This window comes from Physcomitrium patens, chromosome 19, assembly GCF_059467195.1.
Source record: "Physcomitrium patens ecotype Gransden chromosome 19, ASM5946719v1, whole genome shotgun sequence".
NCBI lineage: Eukaryota > Viridiplantae > Streptophyta > Bryopsida > Funariales > Funariaceae > Physcomitrium > Physcomitrium patens.
The window spans coordinates 13169609-13190390 of NC_143428.1; the positions used below are offsets into that span (position 1 = coordinate 13169609).

The 20782-nt window shown below is 38.9% G+C and overlaps 4 protein-coding genes across 11 annotated transcripts; 2 read left to right on the forward strand and 2 right to left on the reverse strand.

Moving 5' to 3' along the window:
- The first annotated feature begins 4552 nt into the window (after positions 1-4552).
- On the forward strand, positions 4553-8475 carry LOC112272626 (pyruvate decarboxylase 1). Of its 3 annotated transcripts, none has more exons than XM_024500574.3 (8): positions 4553-4778; positions 5067-5815; positions 6131-6294; positions 6546-7107; positions 7254-7342; positions 7429-7549; positions 7683-7871; positions 7990-8475. In XM_024500574.3, exons 2-8 carry the CDS (start codon positions 5375-5377, stop codon positions 8161-8163), a joined length of 1740 nt encoding a protein of 579 aa, XP_024356342.1. In that variant the 5' UTR covers positions 4553-4778; positions 5067-5374; the 3' UTR covers positions 8164-8475. The 3 variants fall into 3 exon arrangements, with proteins under 3 accessions (XP_024356342.1, XP_024356345.1, XP_090101057.1); XM_090244931.1 differs by lacking the exon at positions 4553-4778 and adding an exon at positions 4799-4817; XM_024500577.3 differs by lacking the exon at positions 4553-4778 and having other exon boundaries at positions 4785-5815; positions 7982-8150.
- A 137-nt stretch (positions 8476-8612) lies between these two features.
- On the reverse strand, positions 8613-13164 carry LOC112272628 (peptidyl-prolyl cis-trans isomerase CYP57). 2 transcript variants are annotated; one of them, XM_024500580.3, is made up of 12 exons: positions 13022-13164; positions 11953-12097; positions 11614-11725; positions 11059-11237; positions 10865-10963; positions 10528-10637; positions 10239-10383; positions 9859-10084; positions 9658-9697; positions 9327-9531; positions 8967-9095; positions 8613-8827 (listed from the first exon to the last, which is right to left on the reverse strand). In XM_024500580.3, exons 2-12 carry the CDS (start codon positions 12058-12060, stop codon positions 8687-8689), a joined length of 1494 nt encoding a protein of 497 aa, XP_024356348.1. In that variant the 5' UTR covers positions 12061-12097; positions 13022-13164; the 3' UTR covers positions 8613-8686. The 2 variants fall into 2 exon arrangements, with proteins under 2 accessions (XP_024356348.1, XP_090101059.1); XM_090244933.1 differs by lacking the exon at positions 13022-13164 and having other exon boundaries at positions 11953-12182.
- On the reverse strand, positions 12666-16357 carry LOC112272627 (beta-glucuronosyltransferase GlcAT14B). Of its 2 annotated transcripts, XM_090244932.1 has the most exons (6): positions 15964-16357; positions 15747-15852; positions 14454-15412; positions 14145-14220; positions 13789-13904; positions 12666-13600 (listed from the first exon to the last, which is right to left on the reverse strand). In XM_090244932.1, the coding sequence occupies exons 3-6, from the start codon at positions 15238-15240 to the stop codon at positions 13083-13085; spliced, it is 1497 nt and encodes a 498-aa protein (XP_090101058.1). In that variant the 5' UTR covers positions 15241-15412; positions 15747-15852; positions 15964-16357; the 3' UTR covers positions 12666-13082. The 2 variants fall into 2 exon arrangements, with proteins under 2 accessions (XP_090101058.1, XP_024356346.1); XM_024500578.3 differs by having other exon boundaries at positions 15747-16357.
- A 2207-nt stretch (positions 16358-18564) lies between these two features.
- Positions 18565-20458, forward strand: LOC112295832 (uncharacterized). 4 transcript variants are annotated; one of them, XM_024547815.3, is made up of 3 exons: positions 18565-18831; positions 19513-19626; positions 19836-20458. In XM_024547815.3, the coding sequence occupies exon 3, from the start codon at positions 19900-19902 to the stop codon at positions 20260-20262; it is 363 nt and encodes a 120-aa protein (XP_024403583.1). In that variant the 5' UTR covers positions 18565-18831; positions 19513-19626; positions 19836-19899; the 3' UTR covers positions 20263-20458. The 4 variants fall into 4 exon arrangements, with proteins under 4 accessions (XP_024403583.1, XP_024403585.1, XP_024403584.1 ...); XM_024547817.3 differs by having other exon boundaries at positions 19849-20458; XM_024547816.2 differs by lacking the exon at positions 19513-19626 and having other exon boundaries at positions 18691-18831; positions 19849-20458.
- Positions 20459-20782: the final 324 nt, after the last annotated feature.

The window sequence follows — 20782 nt, forward strand, 5'->3', positions numbered from 1 at the left end:
ATAAAAGCTTTAACAACAATCAAATAATAGGGTGGCCTTTTTACCCTAATATGAAACACTATTGATGACTGAGAAGAATTATCAACCATCTTACAAGAGAAAAATAATCAAAGTATGTAGCAAATATAATTTGTTATATTTTAAATTTTTTCAATACATGATGCTTGCTCTTTATAGAACTTCTTCCTAGAGGAGAGGATAAAGTCACAAATATACATATTTATTCTAATATTTACCTGTATGATTAAATAGAAGTAGATAAAAATAAATTTATTTCATAGTATTTTTTAGAGATGCTTTCTAGAAGCTTTATAAATGTTGCTTTGACTTTATATGTATTTGTAATTATTTGATAAGTTAGAAACTTGGTAAAAAAATTAATCACGTGTTGATAGCTTATAAAACAAGTTAATTATGTATTGATAACTTGCAAAATAAGCTAATTATATGGTACACATACAAAAAACTTGTCTTGCAAGTTAAGATATGTATATTATAAGGTCTACACATTTTAGAGTTTCTATAGGATATTGTCATATAAATCCTAGTTAAGAGTATATATGGAGACAAGAGTGAAGTCTTCTTCACTCTTCTCAATATTTTTCCTGTTCTTAGTCTTCTTTCAAAACTTTCTAGTTTTTTTGTCTTTGACAATAGTCATTCTAATTTAATACTATATTATCTTTGAGTGATTTTCTAGACTTTTTGAAAGACACAAGAGTGTATTGAGGATTTTTTTTTTCAAGATTCATGTGCTTGATAGGTTTGTATGATTCTATATTTGTAATAGTAGATTATTTTATCAAGATGGCATATTTTATACCATATACAAAATCTAAGATAAATAAAGAAATAGCTAAGTTTTTTCTTGACATCATTTATCGCTATCATGGATTGTTCAAGAATATTATATCAAATAATGAGACTCAATTTGTATGGAAATTTTAAAGAATCTTTTTTAAGATTTTAAAGGTAGACATAAAGCTATATTTGACTTTTTATCTTCAAAGTGATAGACAAATAGAGTGCATAAATTAAGTTTTGGAGCAATATTTAAGATGTACCATTAACTATCGACAAGATGATTGAACAAATTATTTGCTATTAGTAAAATTTACTTATAATAATATGATATATTTTTTTATGCAAAAAAAATCTTTCTTTATTAATTATGGTAATTATTCACAACTAGATATTTTTGACTTTTTAAAATTTAATAATCCTATGATAAAAGATTTTACAAATTCTTTATTTAATCTCTATATAACAACAAATGCTTAATTAAAAAAACTTACAAATAACAAAAGAGCAATACAAATGCTTATGACAAGAAGCAACCTCAATGTCATGTTGGCAATTAAGTATAATTACTTCATTACAATATCAAAACTAACTGCTTTTGTGATAAGCTGGATTACCATAGTCTTAGATCATTTCTTATTTGTGAATAAGTTAATTTATTTGCTTATTGATTACATCTACTAGAATCTATGAAGATCCATCCCATATTCTATGTATTTCTTTTTGAACCATATAAGATAGTGAATATCTTTGAAAGAAGATAAATGCCACCTTCTCCTATAGAAGTCGATAATAATTAAGAGTTTGAAATAAAAAAAATAGATTCAATACAATACTAAAATAGATTAAAATATTTTATTTTGTGGTATAGATATGATATTAGAGAACGTACATAGAAGTGTACCAATAATCTTATAAATATAGCAAAGAAGTTTGATTTTTTTTTTTTATGACATCCTTCAAAATCAAGATGAAGAATAGCAAGATCCATAAAAAATGATGACTACTCCTTGTGGAACTTGTCCCTAAAAAGGAGGATAATATCACATATATATATATATATATATATATATCTAGATAAGAAGTATTAGATAGAAGGTAAATGTAGATGGATTTGGTATTATTTTATGGTATAGCTCTCTAGAAGCTTCATAGATGCATGTTTGACTTTATACATGTTTGTAGTTGATTGATAGGTTAGAAACTTGGCCAAAAAACTAGCCACACATTGTATATGTTCGAAGCTTATGATACAAGCTGATGATGTGGCATGCATATAGAAAACTTGTCTTACAAATTAAAACATGTGTTTTGCAAAATCAACATATATTAAAGGTCCTATAAAATATCACCATGTATCTCCTAGTTAGATAATATATATAGAAGCAAGAGTGAAGCCTTTTTTACTCTTATCAATATCTTTCTAGTCTTAATTTTGTTTCAAGACTTTCTAGTCTTCTTGTCTTTGGCAATAGCTATTCTAGTTTAATATTATACCATCTTTGAGTGATTCTTCAATTTTTTCAAGTAACACAAGAATATATTGATCTTTTAATTTTTTGAGGTTCATATCCTTAATACCTACACTTATCCTAATATTCAATTTTTCATAAGAATTTTTAATTGTTTTATGGCAAAATCTCAACAATTATACCTACTTGTAACTATAAGAGTATTATGCTATATCAAAAGTACTCAAGATTATAGAATATTTTATTAAAAAAACAAGCATGCTAATATTTTTAGATATATGGATTTTGATTGGATTGGAAATATAGAACATGCACATTCTATGACAAATTTTGTATTTAGTATTGGAAATACTCATATATCATGGTCATAAAAAAAACAACCAACAATAACACTTTCTTCCCTAGAAGCAAAGAATAGAGCATTAATAGAAGCATCTAGAGAAGCAACTTGGATAATAATGCTTGTCAATGACTTACAAACACATATACCAAATCCAACAATTATACATTGTAATAATGCAAGAAGCATTAGCATAGCCACAAATCCAAGAGTTAATCCTAGAACTAGGCACATAGCAGCACATTATCATTTCACTGGGAAAAAGATTAAATCAAGAGAAATATGTCTTAGATACATACCAAACTTATCATTTCACTGGGAAAAAGATTAAATCAAGAGAAATATGTCTTAGATACATACCAAACTTGGAACAAACAGCAAACATATTCACAAAGCTACTAGGGTGATCTTTTATTCCAAAAATTGGGAGAAAGGTTGAGTGTGATCGGCATACTTAGTGCAATAAAATCAGGATAGAAACCTTAGCCTAATACATACTCCTTATGATCAGTATATATATATATATATATAATATATATATATATACACATATAGGACACTTTAACCTAGCCTAATACAAACTTTTCAGTCTCAGATCTGCGACAAAAAGCCTGATGCTGTGCCCCCTTGAAACCTTTTACCTCAATTTCACAACCAGCCCATGTTAAGAAAACCCCTGGATGGAAGCCACACTGAACTGCACAGTATTTGCTCCAATGATGAAGCCTCACATGCTCTCTAGATATTCCACTGGTACTGGAAATACCGTGAGAAGAGGCCATCGAATTCGTCTGGAGAACCGAACCAGGCTGTAAGTTTCTTCATCTGCTTTCACTCTGACCTCCAGAGCTGTAAGTTTCTTCATCTGCATGGTTTTTTTTTAGTTACTCTGGATAGTGGGATTTCACTATTCGTCCGCCATTACTGCAGCTCCTGCTGCCATTGTATAAGTTGACTCGTCCAACCGCGATAGCAAGGCTGGAAGCAATGCTCAAGGAAAATAGCTTGTTAGTCTAAAGTATTCTGGTTGGCATATTGCTAAGCCCCCATGTCAATGCGCGTTCAACACTTAAGTCTAGAGAGATCGATGGCTGTTGATCTGCGAAATGTTGGTATGATCGAAGTAACCATTCTGTTGGAGTTTGATTTTAGTCTTGGTGATCAGTTGATGGCTAGTTCACATTTAAATCCACTGTGGTATCTCGTAGAAACACAAATTCGTCTCAGCTTTAGTATCATAAATCTTGTAGATCTGCCATGTTCATCCACATGCCGGAAATCTTTTGCTTCCTCCAGGCGGACGTCTTGGCGTAACTCATTTGAGACAGATAAGTTCAAATTTCTTTGATGCTGTTCCACATCTTACTTATTGAAATAGGGCCCATGCATGGCCTAAAATTCACCTAGCGGAATAATATGTCTAACCGGGAGGGCGTATAAGTGGCATGGTTTCTGATAAAGAGATATGCGTGAAGCTTGTGTGTATGATCAGTGCTTTAACAACGAACGGAGAATCAGGAAGTACAAGAGCCTTTGTCAATTTGAGATTGAGGTCCGAGAATGAGAATGGTGGTTTTTGTGGGTTGTTCATGATCTGTGTGGCTTCTGGGCTCTTCGGTAACAATTATAGATGCGTAAGTATGTTGACAGATTGTAATGTACTCCGACTACTCTTTGTTGCTTGATTCTAGGTTAAGCGAAAGCATTAGTGCTACTTCGAAGGTTGGGTTCAGAAACTGGAATGCGTCAGCAACTGTAATTTGGTTTACTGCATTCCAATTGTGTACAGCCCTCTGCGCTATCCCTGCTTTCAAATATTTGCACACACGCGACATTGAGGGGGAGGTTGAGACGATTGCCACACGACATTGTGGAGTGGAGTGTGATGGAGGGGCTCTCCTTACATGAGAATCTTTCTCTGGTTTAGGGCACGGTAGAGTATTGGTATACTTGTGCTATCATTTAGTGGTTGCTTTTTGGCTTACGTTGTGACTTGTCAAACTACCGCAGTCACCTACTATTTAGGAGTTTGCTTGTGCACAACTATGTGTGTATCGGTTATTTCAGGAGTGACCAAATTTCTGAAAGGTTGTACCCAAGGTTTGAAACGGCAAAACATGTTCATGGTCTGACACACTGGATGAAGACTCATGGTCATATGATCTGTAAGATTTGTAGCTATAATCCTAGTTCTGTTTTGTGACGTAAGTACAAATTCTCTAATCTCTCATTGTGACTTGATCGATTGGGAGGAGATATGGGTTTGCTACCCATCCAATTTAACATCACTTCAACCTCGAAAAGTATTATTTCAGTAGACAGAAGGACTTGTTTTCGAGCATACCGTGCTGATAATCTCTTGATCCAAAATTCCGAAACACATTCTACTGTTTGAGGAGTAATAGACTCATGCAAACTGATGGTCTCTCAAGTTAATCCATTGTCATCAACAGGAATCCATGTTGAGTAGCATAAAGATCGTCGGCCCCCCATGCCCGCAAATGCATCAGCAGAACAGAAGAATGTTTGGTGGGGGATGGCAACAACCACTGCAGAGATCATAGGTCGGAAATTTCGAATGTTCTCCGTTGGACCCTTGGTTGCTTCATCACCGCCGATCCCTACCGCGGGCAGAGGTCATCTCGACGATCGTCTAAGTCAGAAATTTATGTCGTAAACTCATCATATTTCGTCAACAGGATTTCGGCGGTGAACTCGAGTGCCTGGAAGCTTGATTCGTTCTGCGATTAGCGTTAACGGTATGTCAAGCCCGCCTCCCATTTACCCTGTTATTGAATCCACTGCCTGCTTGGCCCGCCATTTGGCACGCAGGCTTGTGGAAATTGGGTGCAATGATATATTCACTGTGCCGGGCGACTTCAACCTCATCTTGCTGGATCACCTGCTGAACGAGCCAGGCATCAATAATATTGGATGCTGCAATGAGATCAACGCAGGCTACGCCGCCGAGGGTTATGCTCGCTGGAAAGGTGTTGGTTGTGTGGTTGTTACTTTCACTGTTGGAGGCCTTAGTGTCATTAACAGCATCGCTGGCGCTTACAGTGAAAATCTCCCTGTCATTTGCATCGTTGGGGGTCCCAATACCAACGATTACGGTACCAATCGAATCTTGCATCATACCATTGGTATTCCTGATTTCAGTCAGGAGTTTCGATGCTTCCAGACCGTGACCTGTTTCCAGGTGATTCTCACTCATTTGTCTCCTGTATTTTTGTACTATTTTTTTTTTTTTCCTTCCTAAAACCCTTGTCCAACAGCATTCATGACATTAGTCAGGAGTACCATGGTTTTCCATTAACTTCGGATGTGCTCCTGTCTTTCATAGGAACCTCGTAGGTTTTCGGGTAGGATACTCTTTGTGTTTTTCGGTGTCGTTTAGCAGTTGTTTTATTCATGATTTATATACAGCTCAATTCCTTGTGATACTTTGACGATGCTATCATGATCATTTAACACTCACCTGCCAGTTACTGGCGACTCCTGATCGATTGAACAGGCCGTCATCAACCATTTGGATGACGCGCATGAGTTAGTGGATCGCGCAATTTCTAAAGCCCTTCACAAGAACAAGCCGGTTTACATTAGCGTGAGCTGTAACATTACAAATACCGTGCACCCTTCATTCACGGGCAGCACGATTCCCTACACAATCAAACAACAGTTACCTTCTTAACTGATTTCTTTAGGCAATCATTGAATTTGCAGGATGCATTGTGCACTATCAAATTTTTAAACAGAATGATTGATCTAGGTCTAAGCAATAAAATCTCTGGTTGAAAAAGGATATTAATGTCCAGTGGGTCAAAATGCCACACAGTCTGAAATGTCTGAAAGAGAGTTTTTAGTGGACAAATTGAAAAGATTCTATGTTCTTTTAATCTTTTGATCCTGTGTAATCACGTTCTTTGTAGAGTGAGCAACAAAGTCTCTCTGGACGCTGCAGTTGAGAGTACCGTGAAGTTTCTGAATACATGCGCAAAACCTGTTCTCATTGGAGGGCCTAAGATGCGGTTGGGGAAAGCAAAAGAAGCATTTGCCAAATTAGTGACAGCATGTGGGTATGCGTATGCTGTGATGCCTTCTGCCAAAGGTCAAGTTTCAGAGCAGCACCCACGTTTTATGGGGACGTATTGGGGAGCAGTCAGCACACCCTACTGCCTTGAGATAGTGGAGTCTGCAGATGCTTACATATTTGTTGGACCCATCTTTAACGATTACAGCTCAGTAGGGTACTCGTTGCTGCTGAAAAAGCAACACATGATAATCGTGAATCCTGATCGAGTTAAGGTATGTGGAAAAGCGGAGTTTGGATGTGTTCTCATGAAGGACTTCGTGGAGGCGTTGGCAGAGAAGATAGTGAAAAACTCGAATTCATATGACAATTATAAGCGCATCTTCGTTCCTGAAGGCACGGTTCCATCATCAGTACCAGGCGAGCCACTCCGCGTTAATTCTCTGTTCAAGCACATCCAGGTGCTGGCACCTATCTCGATTTTTTAAATCCTCAAACTTTCATATCTATATGCATTTTTATCTAAATTGAGGATTGTCCTCGCCTTCTTGCATTTATATTTTCTCTGCTTTCTCAAAAAATGCCATGGGATTCCATTTGTGTCCAGGGCATGCTCTCTGGCGACACAGCCGTTCTAGCTGAGACAGGAGATTCTTGGTTTAACTGCCAGAAACTGAGGCTGCCAGAGGACTGTGGGTGAGTGAGGAGCTATCAATGAAGGTTTCTACTGTTAATTTGAAGGAATTTTTTAGATCTTCCTCAGTTTTTCAATGGAATTGCAGGTACGAGTTCGAAATGCAATATGGTTCAATAGGATGGTCAGTGGGAGCCACGCTTGGTTATTCCCAAGCTCTGAAAGGAATCAAACGTGTCATTGCTTGCATTGGTGATGGAAGTTTCCAGGTTTGTGTGCACCTCTCACATCCGTTTATGTAACCTCACAGGACTTTGTTGTGGCTTGAAGGCCGAGTAATTAAGTGGACTAAAAGAAGTAATGGTCTTACATTTTAGTTCACTGACAGGGAGAATAATGCAGGTGACTTGTCAAGATATTTCTACCATGATCCGCCAGGAGCAAAATAGTATCATATTTCTTATCAACAATGGAGGTTATACGATCGAAGTTGAGATCCACGATGGACCTTACAACGTGATCAAGAATTGGAGCTATACAGGATTCGTCGACGCTATTCACAACGGTGAAGGAAAAGTCTGGACCACCAAGGTAGGTTTTAATGCTTAAGGTTTGAGTTTCACAGCATTCCTGGTTTCAGCAGTAGTAGAGACCAAGCAGCATCTTCGTAAATCTTTTTGATGCGAGCTCTCTCTTACTAGCAATGCAGGTCACAACAGAAGATGAATTGATACCAGCAATCTCGACTGCCCTCGGCGCCCAGAGAGATTGTCTCTGCTTCATAGAATGTGTAGTTCACAAGGATGATACTAGTAGGGAGCTTCTGGAGTGGGGCTCACGAGTGTCAGCAGCAAACAGCAGGCCTCCCACATCCTACACTTGAAGACTCTGAATCATCATTCCTTATCCACGAAGTACCTGATACCACCCAATACACTAAGGGTTCGAACGAGAGTCTGGTCATTGAAATATTCAAAGATTCCATTAATTTTGCTCCTAGCTGATGACTCTCTTTCAGGTTCAGAGCGCGATCTCTGGAATTGTTCAGTAATTAGCAGTGGAGAGCATAATCTTTCAACACAGTTTTCTTACAGAACTGGACCACATGTAGTTCGAAAATAACAATATAAGATGGACGTATGTTCTTGATACTGCAAGTTAAAGTGAAAAAAAAGATATGCTCGGATGAAACCAACCATGAGCTTGTTGTTCACCTTGATGCATACAATTGCCACAACATATTTTGCACACAGCCGTTGGCAGTCTCATCTTTGCATGATTGTGTTTCCACGATGCCACATCCGAATTCATTATCGACTGTAATACAATGGCTTCAATCCAAAAGAAAGATATAAATTGACTTCAATAATAAAATGTACAGAAATCTCTGTAAAACACCTTCTGTACTATGTAAGAGACTTTCCAGCCCATTCACGATTTCGTTTTTTGAATTTGGCCTGCTCTTTATTGAATTTTTCCTTTCCTTTCTCCAAAAGGGGATCGTACACCATATATTGGTTTGGATCCTCGTTCTTTGCCATATCATCCTGCAATGGATCACCTTACTTAGCAACAGAACTAGCCCACCTCGCCATATCATATTCTTGGACAAAATGTGGAGCGCAATGTTCATACAGACAATTCATTGCGAAGGCGACTTCGTTGGTTACAAGGTGAAGAACGTACCTTCTTTGTAGGATCTTTTTCAAATTTCAGTTCATGAGACAGCCAATCTTCTTCGTCAGCATCCTTCTCTTTTGTGCCCACTATCTTCTGACCAAGTTTGGCCCTGAATTGTGCCAGTTTTGCTAACGTCTAATAAGGCATAAAAAAACGCAAGCCAAAAGCCAAAACAGTGTCAGTGCATTTGATTCCATCAGATTTTCACGAACAGACCCAAAACACTGATGAGGTGAGAAAACAAGCTGATTCCATAAGCTAAAGTCCAACAGAATCATTGATGAACTTAGAACTTCTCTTATAGGTATATACCAGCAAATAAAGAACACCATGTTGATCAATTCATTATCTTGAGAAGAAACATACCGCACCCTCCCGCGACCCCTGAAGACGCTTCTTTTGCTTGAATCTTGCACGCTGTTGCTCCAATGGGGTTAACAGCTGTGCGTCAGCATCTAAATTCGCAGCTAGAGCTGTCCGTGCCTCTGAACCCATTCCTCGCTTCAGACTCAATTTACTCTTTCTTTCCTCTTCCTCTTCATCCGAATCTTCGACTATTCGTCGAGTTTCCCTGATTGAAAGCAGTTTTTTCCTACTTAAGATAGCATTGCTAGAGAGCGTGCTTACTGAAATACAACGCCGTGATCTAAGAATTTTACCCTTTCACATCAATCACTCAAGTTAAAAGAAGTCTTACCTAGGAATGGGAGCTTGTTTTTTGTTATCCCCTTGCCTTTCTGATAATACCAATAGCAAACAGAAACGAGTGAGCTGGCAGAAAGAGTAACAGCCTTGATACAATTTGAGCAGTAAGGAAATTGAATTGATGTTTGACTGGAAATACTTCCATAGTACATCTGTAAATATTGAAAACTCTAGGTTAAGCTAAAGGACATACCTTTTTTCTTATCACCAACACCAGCCTCCTTAGAGTCGGCGAACTTCGCTCGCTTCTCCAGAACTTTCTTACGCATAGATGCCTCAAAGTCAGCCTCATCTCCACTACTACTGCCATCCTCACTGTCATTAGGTTTATGATCATCACCATCAATTTTGTCCTTCTTAGACAAAGCTTGTCTGACTGCAGCCTGTACGCCTTTCACCCTGCGAGATTCAACTGGATCCTAGCATCGACAAACAAAAGCTTCACATGAGCTATTGAGTCAAAAAGCGATTTTTATAGCCACATTGATCCGTAATATTGTAGGAATAAAATAGCAGGCCTATCTCTCATGAAGTAGCTCCTGAATTACTCATCAATTGAGAAGAAATTCTAACCAAATCAGCCAAGTCCATCCCAGCTTTCAGTAATCGTGGATCTTGAAGCACGTCATGACTGCTCTTGATTTTTTTCTCCTTAACAGTCTCCAATACCTGCTCCTCAGCCTCTACCTCCTCTCCGAAAGATAGGAGATTCAGTTTCCTGTCACACCACATTGTATCAGATAAAAGTAACATGGTTCTTAAGATTGAGGAAAACTAGAACCTCAAAGTGACAAGACCAGCAAGAAAATTGCGAGAAGAACACACTTTGCGGGTTCTTAAAACGCTGACTTAAAACTCGTACTTCTTAGGTTTCAAGGCTTTATCTGTTTTAGACTGAGGTTTCTCGTCCACGGCCTCAACTTTCGGCTCCAATTTCCTGGGCACGACGTCATCAAAAGGATTCCACAGCACCTGGAACCATCATCCATGTGACGGTTCACTGTCAAGCACACCATCCATCCATGCAGCAACACTTTGTCAAGCTCTTCTCCAGACCCTAAAGAGCTACAACACATGCAAGCGATAATAAAAAGATATTTCCATCCTCTTGCGAAGGAACGTGATCCTCTGTAAACAAAATCACGGCATGTACATACCTACGTAAATTCCGCAAAACTGATCACAATAAAGGCTGTTACCTCCACAGAGTTGATTACGGGTGGATGCAAGGGACGATCATCTTTGTCTGTTTCCAATTCTCCAATCTTCATCAAATTGTAAACTGTGTCACCGGTAATCTGTATGCAGAAGGCAAATTCAGCTGGCGTGACCACATTAATTACATTAAAGCACCTCGTCGTACCCTGAACCGTGTGTGAACTTCGGAGCGTACCTTTCCAAATATAGTGTTCTTTTTGTCAAGCCAATCGCAACGGTCAAAGGTGATGAAGAATTGACTGTTATTGCTGTGAGGAGTTCCGGCATTTGCACAAGCGACGACACCTCTGTGATTAAACCGCAAACGGGAATGGATCTCATCGGAGAAGGGCCCCCCATAGATGGTGTCTCCACCTATTCAAATTTGCCAAATAACAACGACAAAAATGTTAGCAAATGCACATAAGCGTGATCAGTTAATTAGAGGGACCAGTCAAGAAACTCATTGCAATGCTGCTTGAACTGCCGACAAACCTGAAACGTGGGAAGAAATTGAATGCTGCTATGGATGACAAGGAATACGGACATGAACAAGAGGATAGAGCGCACAAATCGCAAGAAATAGAACTACGCACGTTGCAATCAAGACGTAAAGGACTCTAGAAGCAAAACCAACAAGCACGCCTACGAACCATCCAATCCCTAAATAAGTCCATAGATTGCTGCACGGCGGTCCAACGGAAGAGTCCACGACAGAACTCGCACTGTTTTTTTTTTCTTCAATACTTGCCTGTTCCAGTTCCAGTCGGATCACCTCCTTGCACCATGAAAGTCTTGATAAGACGATGAAATACGGTCCCATTGTAGTAGCCATCCACGCACAATTGAACAAAATTGCGAACCTGAAAACCCGCACACGATCTCAGAAAAATCGCGGCAGAAAATTATAAGCACTACACCATCCAGAAACGGATACAAAAAACCCAAAAATTATACTGGCAAACCCTATTCTCTCTTTCACAACCACCAAGAATCAGAAGCCCTCGCGTGCTGATGATCACTACAAATACTACCTCAGAAGTGCATAACATATAGCACAGAAATCATGGAAAATGAAGCATCAACTCACAGCTTTAGGAGCCTCCTTGGGCCAAAGCTCAATGTCGAGCGGCCCCGCGGAGGTGTTCAGCACCACCTTCCCTTTGGTGGGCGGTTCCAACACGTACACGGACGACATCGCTAATAAGCACAGCTATTTCACATACTCTGATACACTGCAACCAGACGCCGACCAAGAAAAACCCAAAATTCAAACCGAGGCCTCAACAGTTACAATTCGCAGCAAAACATCAAACTCAAGCAAAACTTTTCGAGAAGAGGAGGACGATGGCATTTTTCATTCGGAATCGACTCCACGGATGAAGAAACCTATCCATCGTTTCTGCATCCGTCAGGAAATGAGATTTTAGGGTTTCGCTCTGAATGTCCCGAATCAAAAATTTCCGAAGATTCTGATTTCTGAGGAGCAGCGTTTTCATGTGTTCTTTACAGGTTTTAGCGGGAAGTGAGACACTTCAGAGTTTTCCAAATGTTGCCAGAAATTTCTGAATCCTTAATGCTGGCATTGTGTTTGCTTGAACATACTCTATTAAAATGTGATATACAATGAGATGCTCGGTGTTAATGGGTAGCTACGACTACTGCTTGCAACTCAATGTATGTTCGCTCGGGGATAACATATTTGTGATAGATGTTAAATGCTTGTGTGAAGTTGTCCACACTAAACAAGTGAAGTAAATGGGACACAAATTTCAACATACACTGGAAAATACCTTCACACAGTTGGGGTAATGTAGACTGCTTCCACAGGAGGAACTGTGTGAATTTAGAAGGTTGGAATTATGGGGATTATTACATGCTCCATTCGATTCAACGGTTTCTGGAAAGGTCTAATCTACAGTTGCCATCTCCTGCCATCGTAAGCGTGACATTTGAACTGCATACTTTCCCTTGCAGTAGGTATTTTCTTTTCCTGCCTTGGTATTTAAATATGATGGAACTAATGCATACTATGCAACGAAACAAAAAGCATTGAGCACTATGTGCACACAACGCAAACCTCTTTCTATAAGAAAAAAGAGGAACTGTTGGCCGCTCGATCAGTCACAGCACAACACCTGCAGTAGAAAGATGCTTACAGTAAATGAAGCCAAATTCGGGGCTACAAATTCGGGTAGCCCTGCTCCACATCAATATCACTTATACACTCGCACACTGCTGCGTCCGGAATGACTCCGCAGACAGCATCCGCACAACAAGATTTTCAAACCTGCGTGAACCAGGACCAGGCCGTAACAAGCTATGGTTGCCTCGCAGAGCACATGGGTCTGTTGCATGTCGCCTACCTATACACCAACCACCTGGGGTGAATTGGCCCTTCTTCCTGTTCAATAGCGTCTCATCAATTCTGTCCAGTACTGGATCGTCCTTGTCAAACTTTCGGGCAAAAGCTGCTCCACTTATGGTCATATTCTCCATGTCTTTCAGCGTCAGAGAAAGGGGGTGTTGTTTGGGCGGGTGGTCCCACTTGATGTAGTGAAGGTCATGATTCACAGTCGTGTTGCGGAACTCCTGAGCGTTGCAGAGAACTGTGTGAAAATAACCTTCAGGCGATGATACAAAATTTGTGTAATACATAAGTAAAGTTCGTGGGAGATTCTCCCAACCCAAGTTGCAATACTCCATGAACGAACGCGTGAGTGCAAACCATGCTGAGCCTGTTTCAAGCAGACCCACAATGCTAATTATCGCACGAAGGTGTCAATCATGTATAACTGTATTTAAATTAGACCCTCTGATCTGAACTGGAGGCAATTCGTGTACGTCAGAATATCCAACATCAGAAGTAACTGCTTCCTACGCAAGCTTGAGAAAAACATAAGTAAAAATCAAGGGAAAGTTAAACCTGTGAACAGTCGAAATGCGGTTGGCAACGCCCGCCTCTGAGTTGCCCAAAAAATGTCAGTTTTCTTGTTCTGATATAATCCAGGATCAATAATAATAGGTTTTGCTCTCTGAAACCTGGCCAAAATAGAAAGTATCTGTCTTGTTAGCGCTGACAACCACCTTATTACTTCACGAAGTGAAAGAGCATGCAACACTTTCTCATCGTTGGTATTCACCTTCATTGACTTCAGCACAGTAACCTCATCGCCGAAATTCAAAATAACAGCTTACTTATCAGCGAATGAAAAAATTCTACTTAATCTATCCATTCTTAATGACGACCTCCAAAAGACAACAATATTTCAATGCACTTACTCTTTCCAGCCAATGTCACTTGTGTGTTGGATGAAATTTAGGTCCCTAGGCAGGTAAGAAAAGACGTGAAGGAGATCTGCGCAACGAAGACGCAGGCATTTCAGTCGGTTTTGCTTGTCAAGACGCACCAAAGTGCAAAGATCATAATAGGCAAAACGTGGCCCGGGGAAACTTTTCCTGAAAATCGGTGCGTTCAGCATGTCACACTTTTCTGGCACAGAATAAACATCCCGCTTTCCACGTCTACAACACATAAGAAGCTTTAAAATAGAAAAAAATTAAAAAGGAAAACACTGACATGATTACTACCATCTTGAGTCACAAGGGGATAATCGGCTGCACTCAGATTGATGAACCAGTCCCAGTCCTTGGCTTTCCGAAGCAAAATAGCAGCACCATGCAACGTCGCAGCAATCATGGTTGGCCCTCGATATGTGACGAGATTTGTTTTCCCAACGACATATACATTTCCGCCCTCTTTGAACACGACCTCGTTCTTCACATATCGAGCCAGGTCTAAACGCTCTCTAGGGGGAGCATCAAGGTCTAAGTGAAGCAAATAGTAATTCCAAGGGTGATATAACGCTTGCAGCGTTCGCTGCATTCGTAAGCCATCGCCTTTGGTACCCGAAATCAAATATGCGAGCCTTGGAGGAGGCGGCAACTCCGCCGTGGGATCCTGGGCAATGGATTCCACAACATTCTGAGATTGAGTACCATCCCTAGCTGGTATAATTGGAACGATAGAGTCCCCCGAAGAGTGATGCTCCCCTGATCCTACTTTGAAAGCCACCAGAAATAGGAGCATGATGGAAGTTATGATGCTAGCCACAAGGGGTACGAGCCATTTGCGCTCAATTGTCGCCAACCTGCAGGACAGCTGAGTGACCTTCTTCATCACATCCATAGCCTTTCCATTTTTGAACGAGTATCTAACTCGTGACGGAGAGGAAGAGTATCGTAGAGAAGACCGCATTGTGTCAAACCGTGGAAGAAGTTTCCGAGTTGCAGATTGTTGTGCCCATGACTCTGTTGCATCCTTCACACGGCCACTCGAAGCTCTAAACTTCCGATCATAGTTTATTGAGTGATCCATTGGCTAAACATTGTCACCCTGTTGCATTACACGCTAAAGAGCAAGAGCAGGGCACTGCACTTCTTTCAACCCGCTTCGGCCCAAAATATCCACCACAGCTATCAAACCTCGTGAAGCACACAGCTTGCAGTCGCTTACTGGCCAAGAAAAACTTCTCCCGAATGAAACACACCTGTCCACCCAAAACATACGCAGAGCCAACAATTCACATGCCTATCAACAGCATGGACATAATTCTAAACCTCCCAGCTGAACAACTTCGAGAGCGTAGCAGTCTCTACTGATAACATTCCATCTGTCACATAACTAAACAGACCCAAAAATGCAAACCTATAGCTCATCGAAAAAAATTCCGAAATCACAGCATGGAAGACCAAGAAGACAACTACAGTTCACTGAACAGCTGAAAACTTCCCTACAACTGAAACCCACACATTCATAACTTGCGATCGCTGCAGTAACGAAACCAAGTCATCGATTACATACAGCAAAGCAAAGAAACTCACGTTTCAGCGAGCGCTCCAACCGTAGATGAGACATAACCTTCAGAGTGACAACATTCGGCTCCAGCTAAACGGACCGCAACGGCATTTGGGAGGAGAGCAACGATCCCTGACAGACCCGAACACTGATTGAGGACCAAATCCTGAAATCATGGCATCTGTGCTTACAAAAAGCAGTTCCCAGTGTCTTCTCGAAAGTGATTAGCAACGAGTTCCCTACCCAAATTTATCTCCTCGCTTGTGAGCAGATTACAAGCGACTTGAGCTTCAGACTTGCCGAGGCAATCATGAATTACTCATATCTCAGATCCCGATGACAGGCTCCGCAACAGAGACTGGAGCCCAGACAAGATCGGTGTCAGCTCTCGTGTTCACAAGCAAAAGCCATCACGAAGCATGGCCATGTGCATTTCCAGCAACGCCAGGCAGCGACAGATTTTGGGTGCTGCGAGGTGCAAATCGCGAAGCGATGCAACAAAGCAACAAGTAACAATGCGATGGTCCGAATCCACATCCATTTGGTTGCTATGAGTCTGCTCATTATTTCGTGCTCCACACGAAGATGCCGATGCAGGGCAAACCCTAATTTAGTCCACTCAGGGCATGTGGGTACCTATAAATGTGTGTGTATAAAAATAGACTAGTAATAACCCATACCTTTGACCACGAAAATTCTGTAAAAGTTTAATTTGTGCTTGCTAAATCAGAAATTGCCCAGTGCTAAAGAAATGTTGACCAAGAAAAAAAAGAAAAAAAGAAGAGTATATGCATATCAATACAACTATTTATGTTTCTTCATTGTAATTGGTAAACAAGATTTTTATTTACTACAACAACTTAAATTGCCAAGTAAATAGAACTTGAGAATAAACTGCATTTACAATGGTATTTTTGTTTGATATTGGTCATATTTAGAGAAGTGCATTATATAAGGGCAATATACAATTGTCCATGTACAAATATGGAGGTTTTAAGATCTATTCCTATGTTTTTAACAATTGTCTTTGGAATTTGTAAATGGTCATGCAAATCCTATTTTTATTGAAAACTAACTTTGTTGCAACTTGAATAGAATCTCTGAAGATGATGGGCATAATGTGATCCTTAGAAGAAAAGCCAATTGTTACTTGTAGTCTCCAAATAAAAGTCTTGCTTCTACAACTTGATTGCTCAATTTCGTAATGACCAAGTGTAATCCATTGAAAAGTCAATGTTGTGCAATGCTTTGTAGCATAATTTTTTCATGTATAGTTCTATTCGAGCTCACAAGTTCAACTTATTTATTATAGGCAACCTTTTACCAATGTTTTGACAAAACAAAATAAAACAAATAAAACAAATAAAAAAAATAAGATAAAAACAACAAGTATTTATTTATTTAAACCATTCAGTTGAAAAATTAATAATTATTATAAAATATTTTTATAAAATAATTAAATTATACAATTATATAAGACAACTATGATATAAGACAATGAGATCAAGAAGTCTTTTGATTGGCTAAAAAAAGAAACATTGAGAACTTAGAGAACATATAAACTAGAGAACATAAGAACATGCAAGCAATGTAAGTTCATTGTAAGTCTTAGCAGCAAATACAATGCAAACACTCTTAAGGTCTATCAATAGACATCAACAAAGGCATTATGGGAGGAGAACTATTACATGAGGTTGTCTTGGGTTTGGTTCCATAACTTAGGTTTCTTGCATTTGCATGCTCTATTGATGATCTCATTCTGAAAAACACAACTTATATCACCAAAACAAATATGAAGCTAAGGCCTGGGTCACTATGGGGGGTGAAGAAGCCATTATTGGGTCCCAATAACTTAGTTCTTAGACATACTCAAGCCCCAATTACTTTATGTTCTCCAAACAATCAAAATGCATCTTTGTCTCTTTATCTTATATCCAAGTTGTTTTATATAATAGATATATGTATAGTATTTGCATGGTCCTTTGTCTCTTATACATAAGTTTTGTACAAATCTATTTAGTCATCAAATGCATTAAATTTAGTTTTATATACATGAGTATATAATGAATTCATTTTTTTAAGGATGCAAATATAAAATAAAAACAATGTGTTATTTTTATATTCATTTAAGCATATTTTTTTCTTATTGTTATTAGAATATTTATATATATATATATATTAAAAAAAAGCATCATTATAAATTTGGCTTAAATTAGATGAACTGTTATAGTTAAAATTAAAAAATTAGCTTAAATAACAGTTATTGTTGTTTAAATGTACATGTATATAGATGACATGTATATAGATGATATAAAAATATTTTTGTATTAAAACATATAGATGATATAAAAATATTATTATATCATCTATATACATTATTTATATTATTATCAAAAATATTTTTATATGTTTTAGTTAACATGATTTATGCAATTTTGATGACATCAACGTCCATCCAATTACATCACAATTCTCAATACTTCTAATGATTGATGTTAAATATTTGTTTACTGTTTCAACCATTTGCAAAAAAAAGTACTTGATAATTGTCATTTGATGCATTATTGGCATTGTTAGTCATTCTAAAGTTTGAAAATTGTGTCTATTTTTATAATATTTTGATCACTTTGTGTACACCCACACACAAACAAAAGGTTTCCATGAATCCACAACAAAATTTTGGTGATGCCACAAGGACCTTTTTCCTAAAGCCCAATAAAACAAAAAAGGAAAATAAAAGTTAAAGCACGGCATGAAAAGTTTCGGAGCTTCGTTTCGGAGCTTCGTTTGTTTGTTGTGGCTATAGTAGTTTGCTTCCCGTTCAGCGTTTGCATGAGTGACGATGTGGGCTCGTCGCCGCGGCGATGGCAGCGCACGATCGCACATTAAGCGACGCCAGGATCACTCTGTGCGAAGCGTGAAATTTTTACGACACCTACTTACCGCTCAGTGAGTTGCAGGGCAGATTGGAGTTGTGGGTCGTTTCTGGATTGCCCGTTTCTGTGCAACTCGGAGGGTAGAGTGTGCCGTGGATTGATGTTCGTGAAGGCGGCGATTTCGTGAGCAATCTGCTTCATTATTTGAGAATTGCGAGATTTTAAGCGTCAAGGGGTGAGACTCTGTTTGCTTTGAAGCCGCTTGCTGTCGAATTTCTGTGTAATTCGCGTTCTGGAAGACGAGGTGCGGTTTGTTGTTTATTTTCTGCATTCAGCGCGTGGTTCTTCGTGAATTTCTTCTTAGCTCATGGGGTTAGTGTAGATTTTTTTAAAAATAAGAGGGCATGGATTGAGACTGAACTGAAAGTGGCCGGAAGAGTGTAGTATTTTGGTTGGTTTGAGGAGTGGGAAGAACGATTCCCGTGCTAGTTTAGCTGTCGTTGCCGTGTTGCTAGAATCTTTGGCGTAGGAATCAATTGGTTCACATCCTCCGAATGCCTTCCTTTGGTTCTATATAAGGTTTCGCTTGTTGCATGTGAAGAATGAATATTCGTGAATATCTTTGTTTTCTTATTGCACAACAGTGTTTCACGTGAACTGTTCCGAGTGGGTTTTAGATTGTGTTGGTCTTCGAGAATTAGTAATTAACTAACGCTGCAAAGTCTTAATTCGCTATCAAGCCCTAAACCTTGCTCGGCATGGTGAGTCCTTAGAATAATATTCTTGTCGTTGGTATGGCCTCTGCTCAATCCGATTCCCTTTGTTCAGGATTCACATGCTTTACAGCGTGGCATCAAATCATGGTTCAAATCCAGTCTTGTTTACTAGTGTTCATACGATGTTCTTCGCTATGCAGATATAAATACCTGCGAGGCAGTGCATCAGGGTTCAACTTTGTGTGTAATTTATGTGGATGCTCCAGAGGTGTTTCTAGTTTCAGTTTTAGAGATATTGTGTAGCTTTCCAATTGGTAAGTTTTTCATTAGATACATTTTTGTATGAATCAGTATCCTTGGACAACATCTTACACACGTACCAATGAGGAACATCTCATGCATGTGTTTCCTCTTCTTTTTACACAATGTACATTAACTCGATTATTGTAGATTTGCATGATTCAGAATGAATTTGCTATCGAGCAGTGGCTCTAACTGAAGTTTTACATCTATTGATTGTAAGGTGCTGCTTGTAGAGGGAGAGAAAGAAGCAGCAGCAGCAGCAGAAGAAGAAGAAGAAGAAGAAGATGGTGTTCTTCTTTCTCTTCGGTGGTTTGACTCAAGAAGTAAAAAATGTGATCAAAAGCCGAGCAGCTACATGCCCTATTTGCACGTCTCCTGCAGATTTGGTTGAGTATGACAACGTGCTCCGCCTATTTTTCTTACCAGTGTGGAAGTGGAGTGGTGACAACCCAGCAATCAAATGCACCTCATGTCCATTTCTGATGCCATCCAGCAAGCTCAACAGCATCGAGATACGCAGAAAGCTTGGATCTGTGCAACCAGATGAGTGGACTCCAAGGGCTGCTCAGCGACAATGCTGGTCTTGCTTGGCTCCCATTGAGTCTGTGAACTTCAAGTTTTGCCCTCAATGTGGAGCTGCTCTTTGAGGTTGAAGAAAGGGAAGAGGCCATGGTATCTGTAAGCTAAGCTCTTAGCTATTTGTGTATAAACTTAGTGTGGAAGCTTTTGAATCTGGTTTGATCACGTAGTATACTAAACCTCTGAAGGTTGCAGTTTCTTTAAGATAATGGCTGCTTGAAGTGTGATTTTTTTATTTTTTTATTTTTTTATTTTTTTCCACCATTTTTGCCTGTTTGTTAAAAAGTGTAACATGTGTTGTTCTATAGCTATGGTTTCTTAACTAAAATGAATGTTAAGATGGAGAAATGTGAATAGAAGAGCAAGTCACATTTATATTGGCCTTCCAGAAAAAACACCAAATCAAGGTACTCGAAGGATGTGTACAAATATTTAGATTGTTGTAACATCTGCAAAAAAATTGGATAAGCCAAAACATACAAGCAAAAAATTGTCAAAAAAATATCTTCAAGAAAATTTGGATGAAATCAATTCTTATGAAACCAATGTGCATATGTTTATTTATTCATTTATATTATATTATCATTT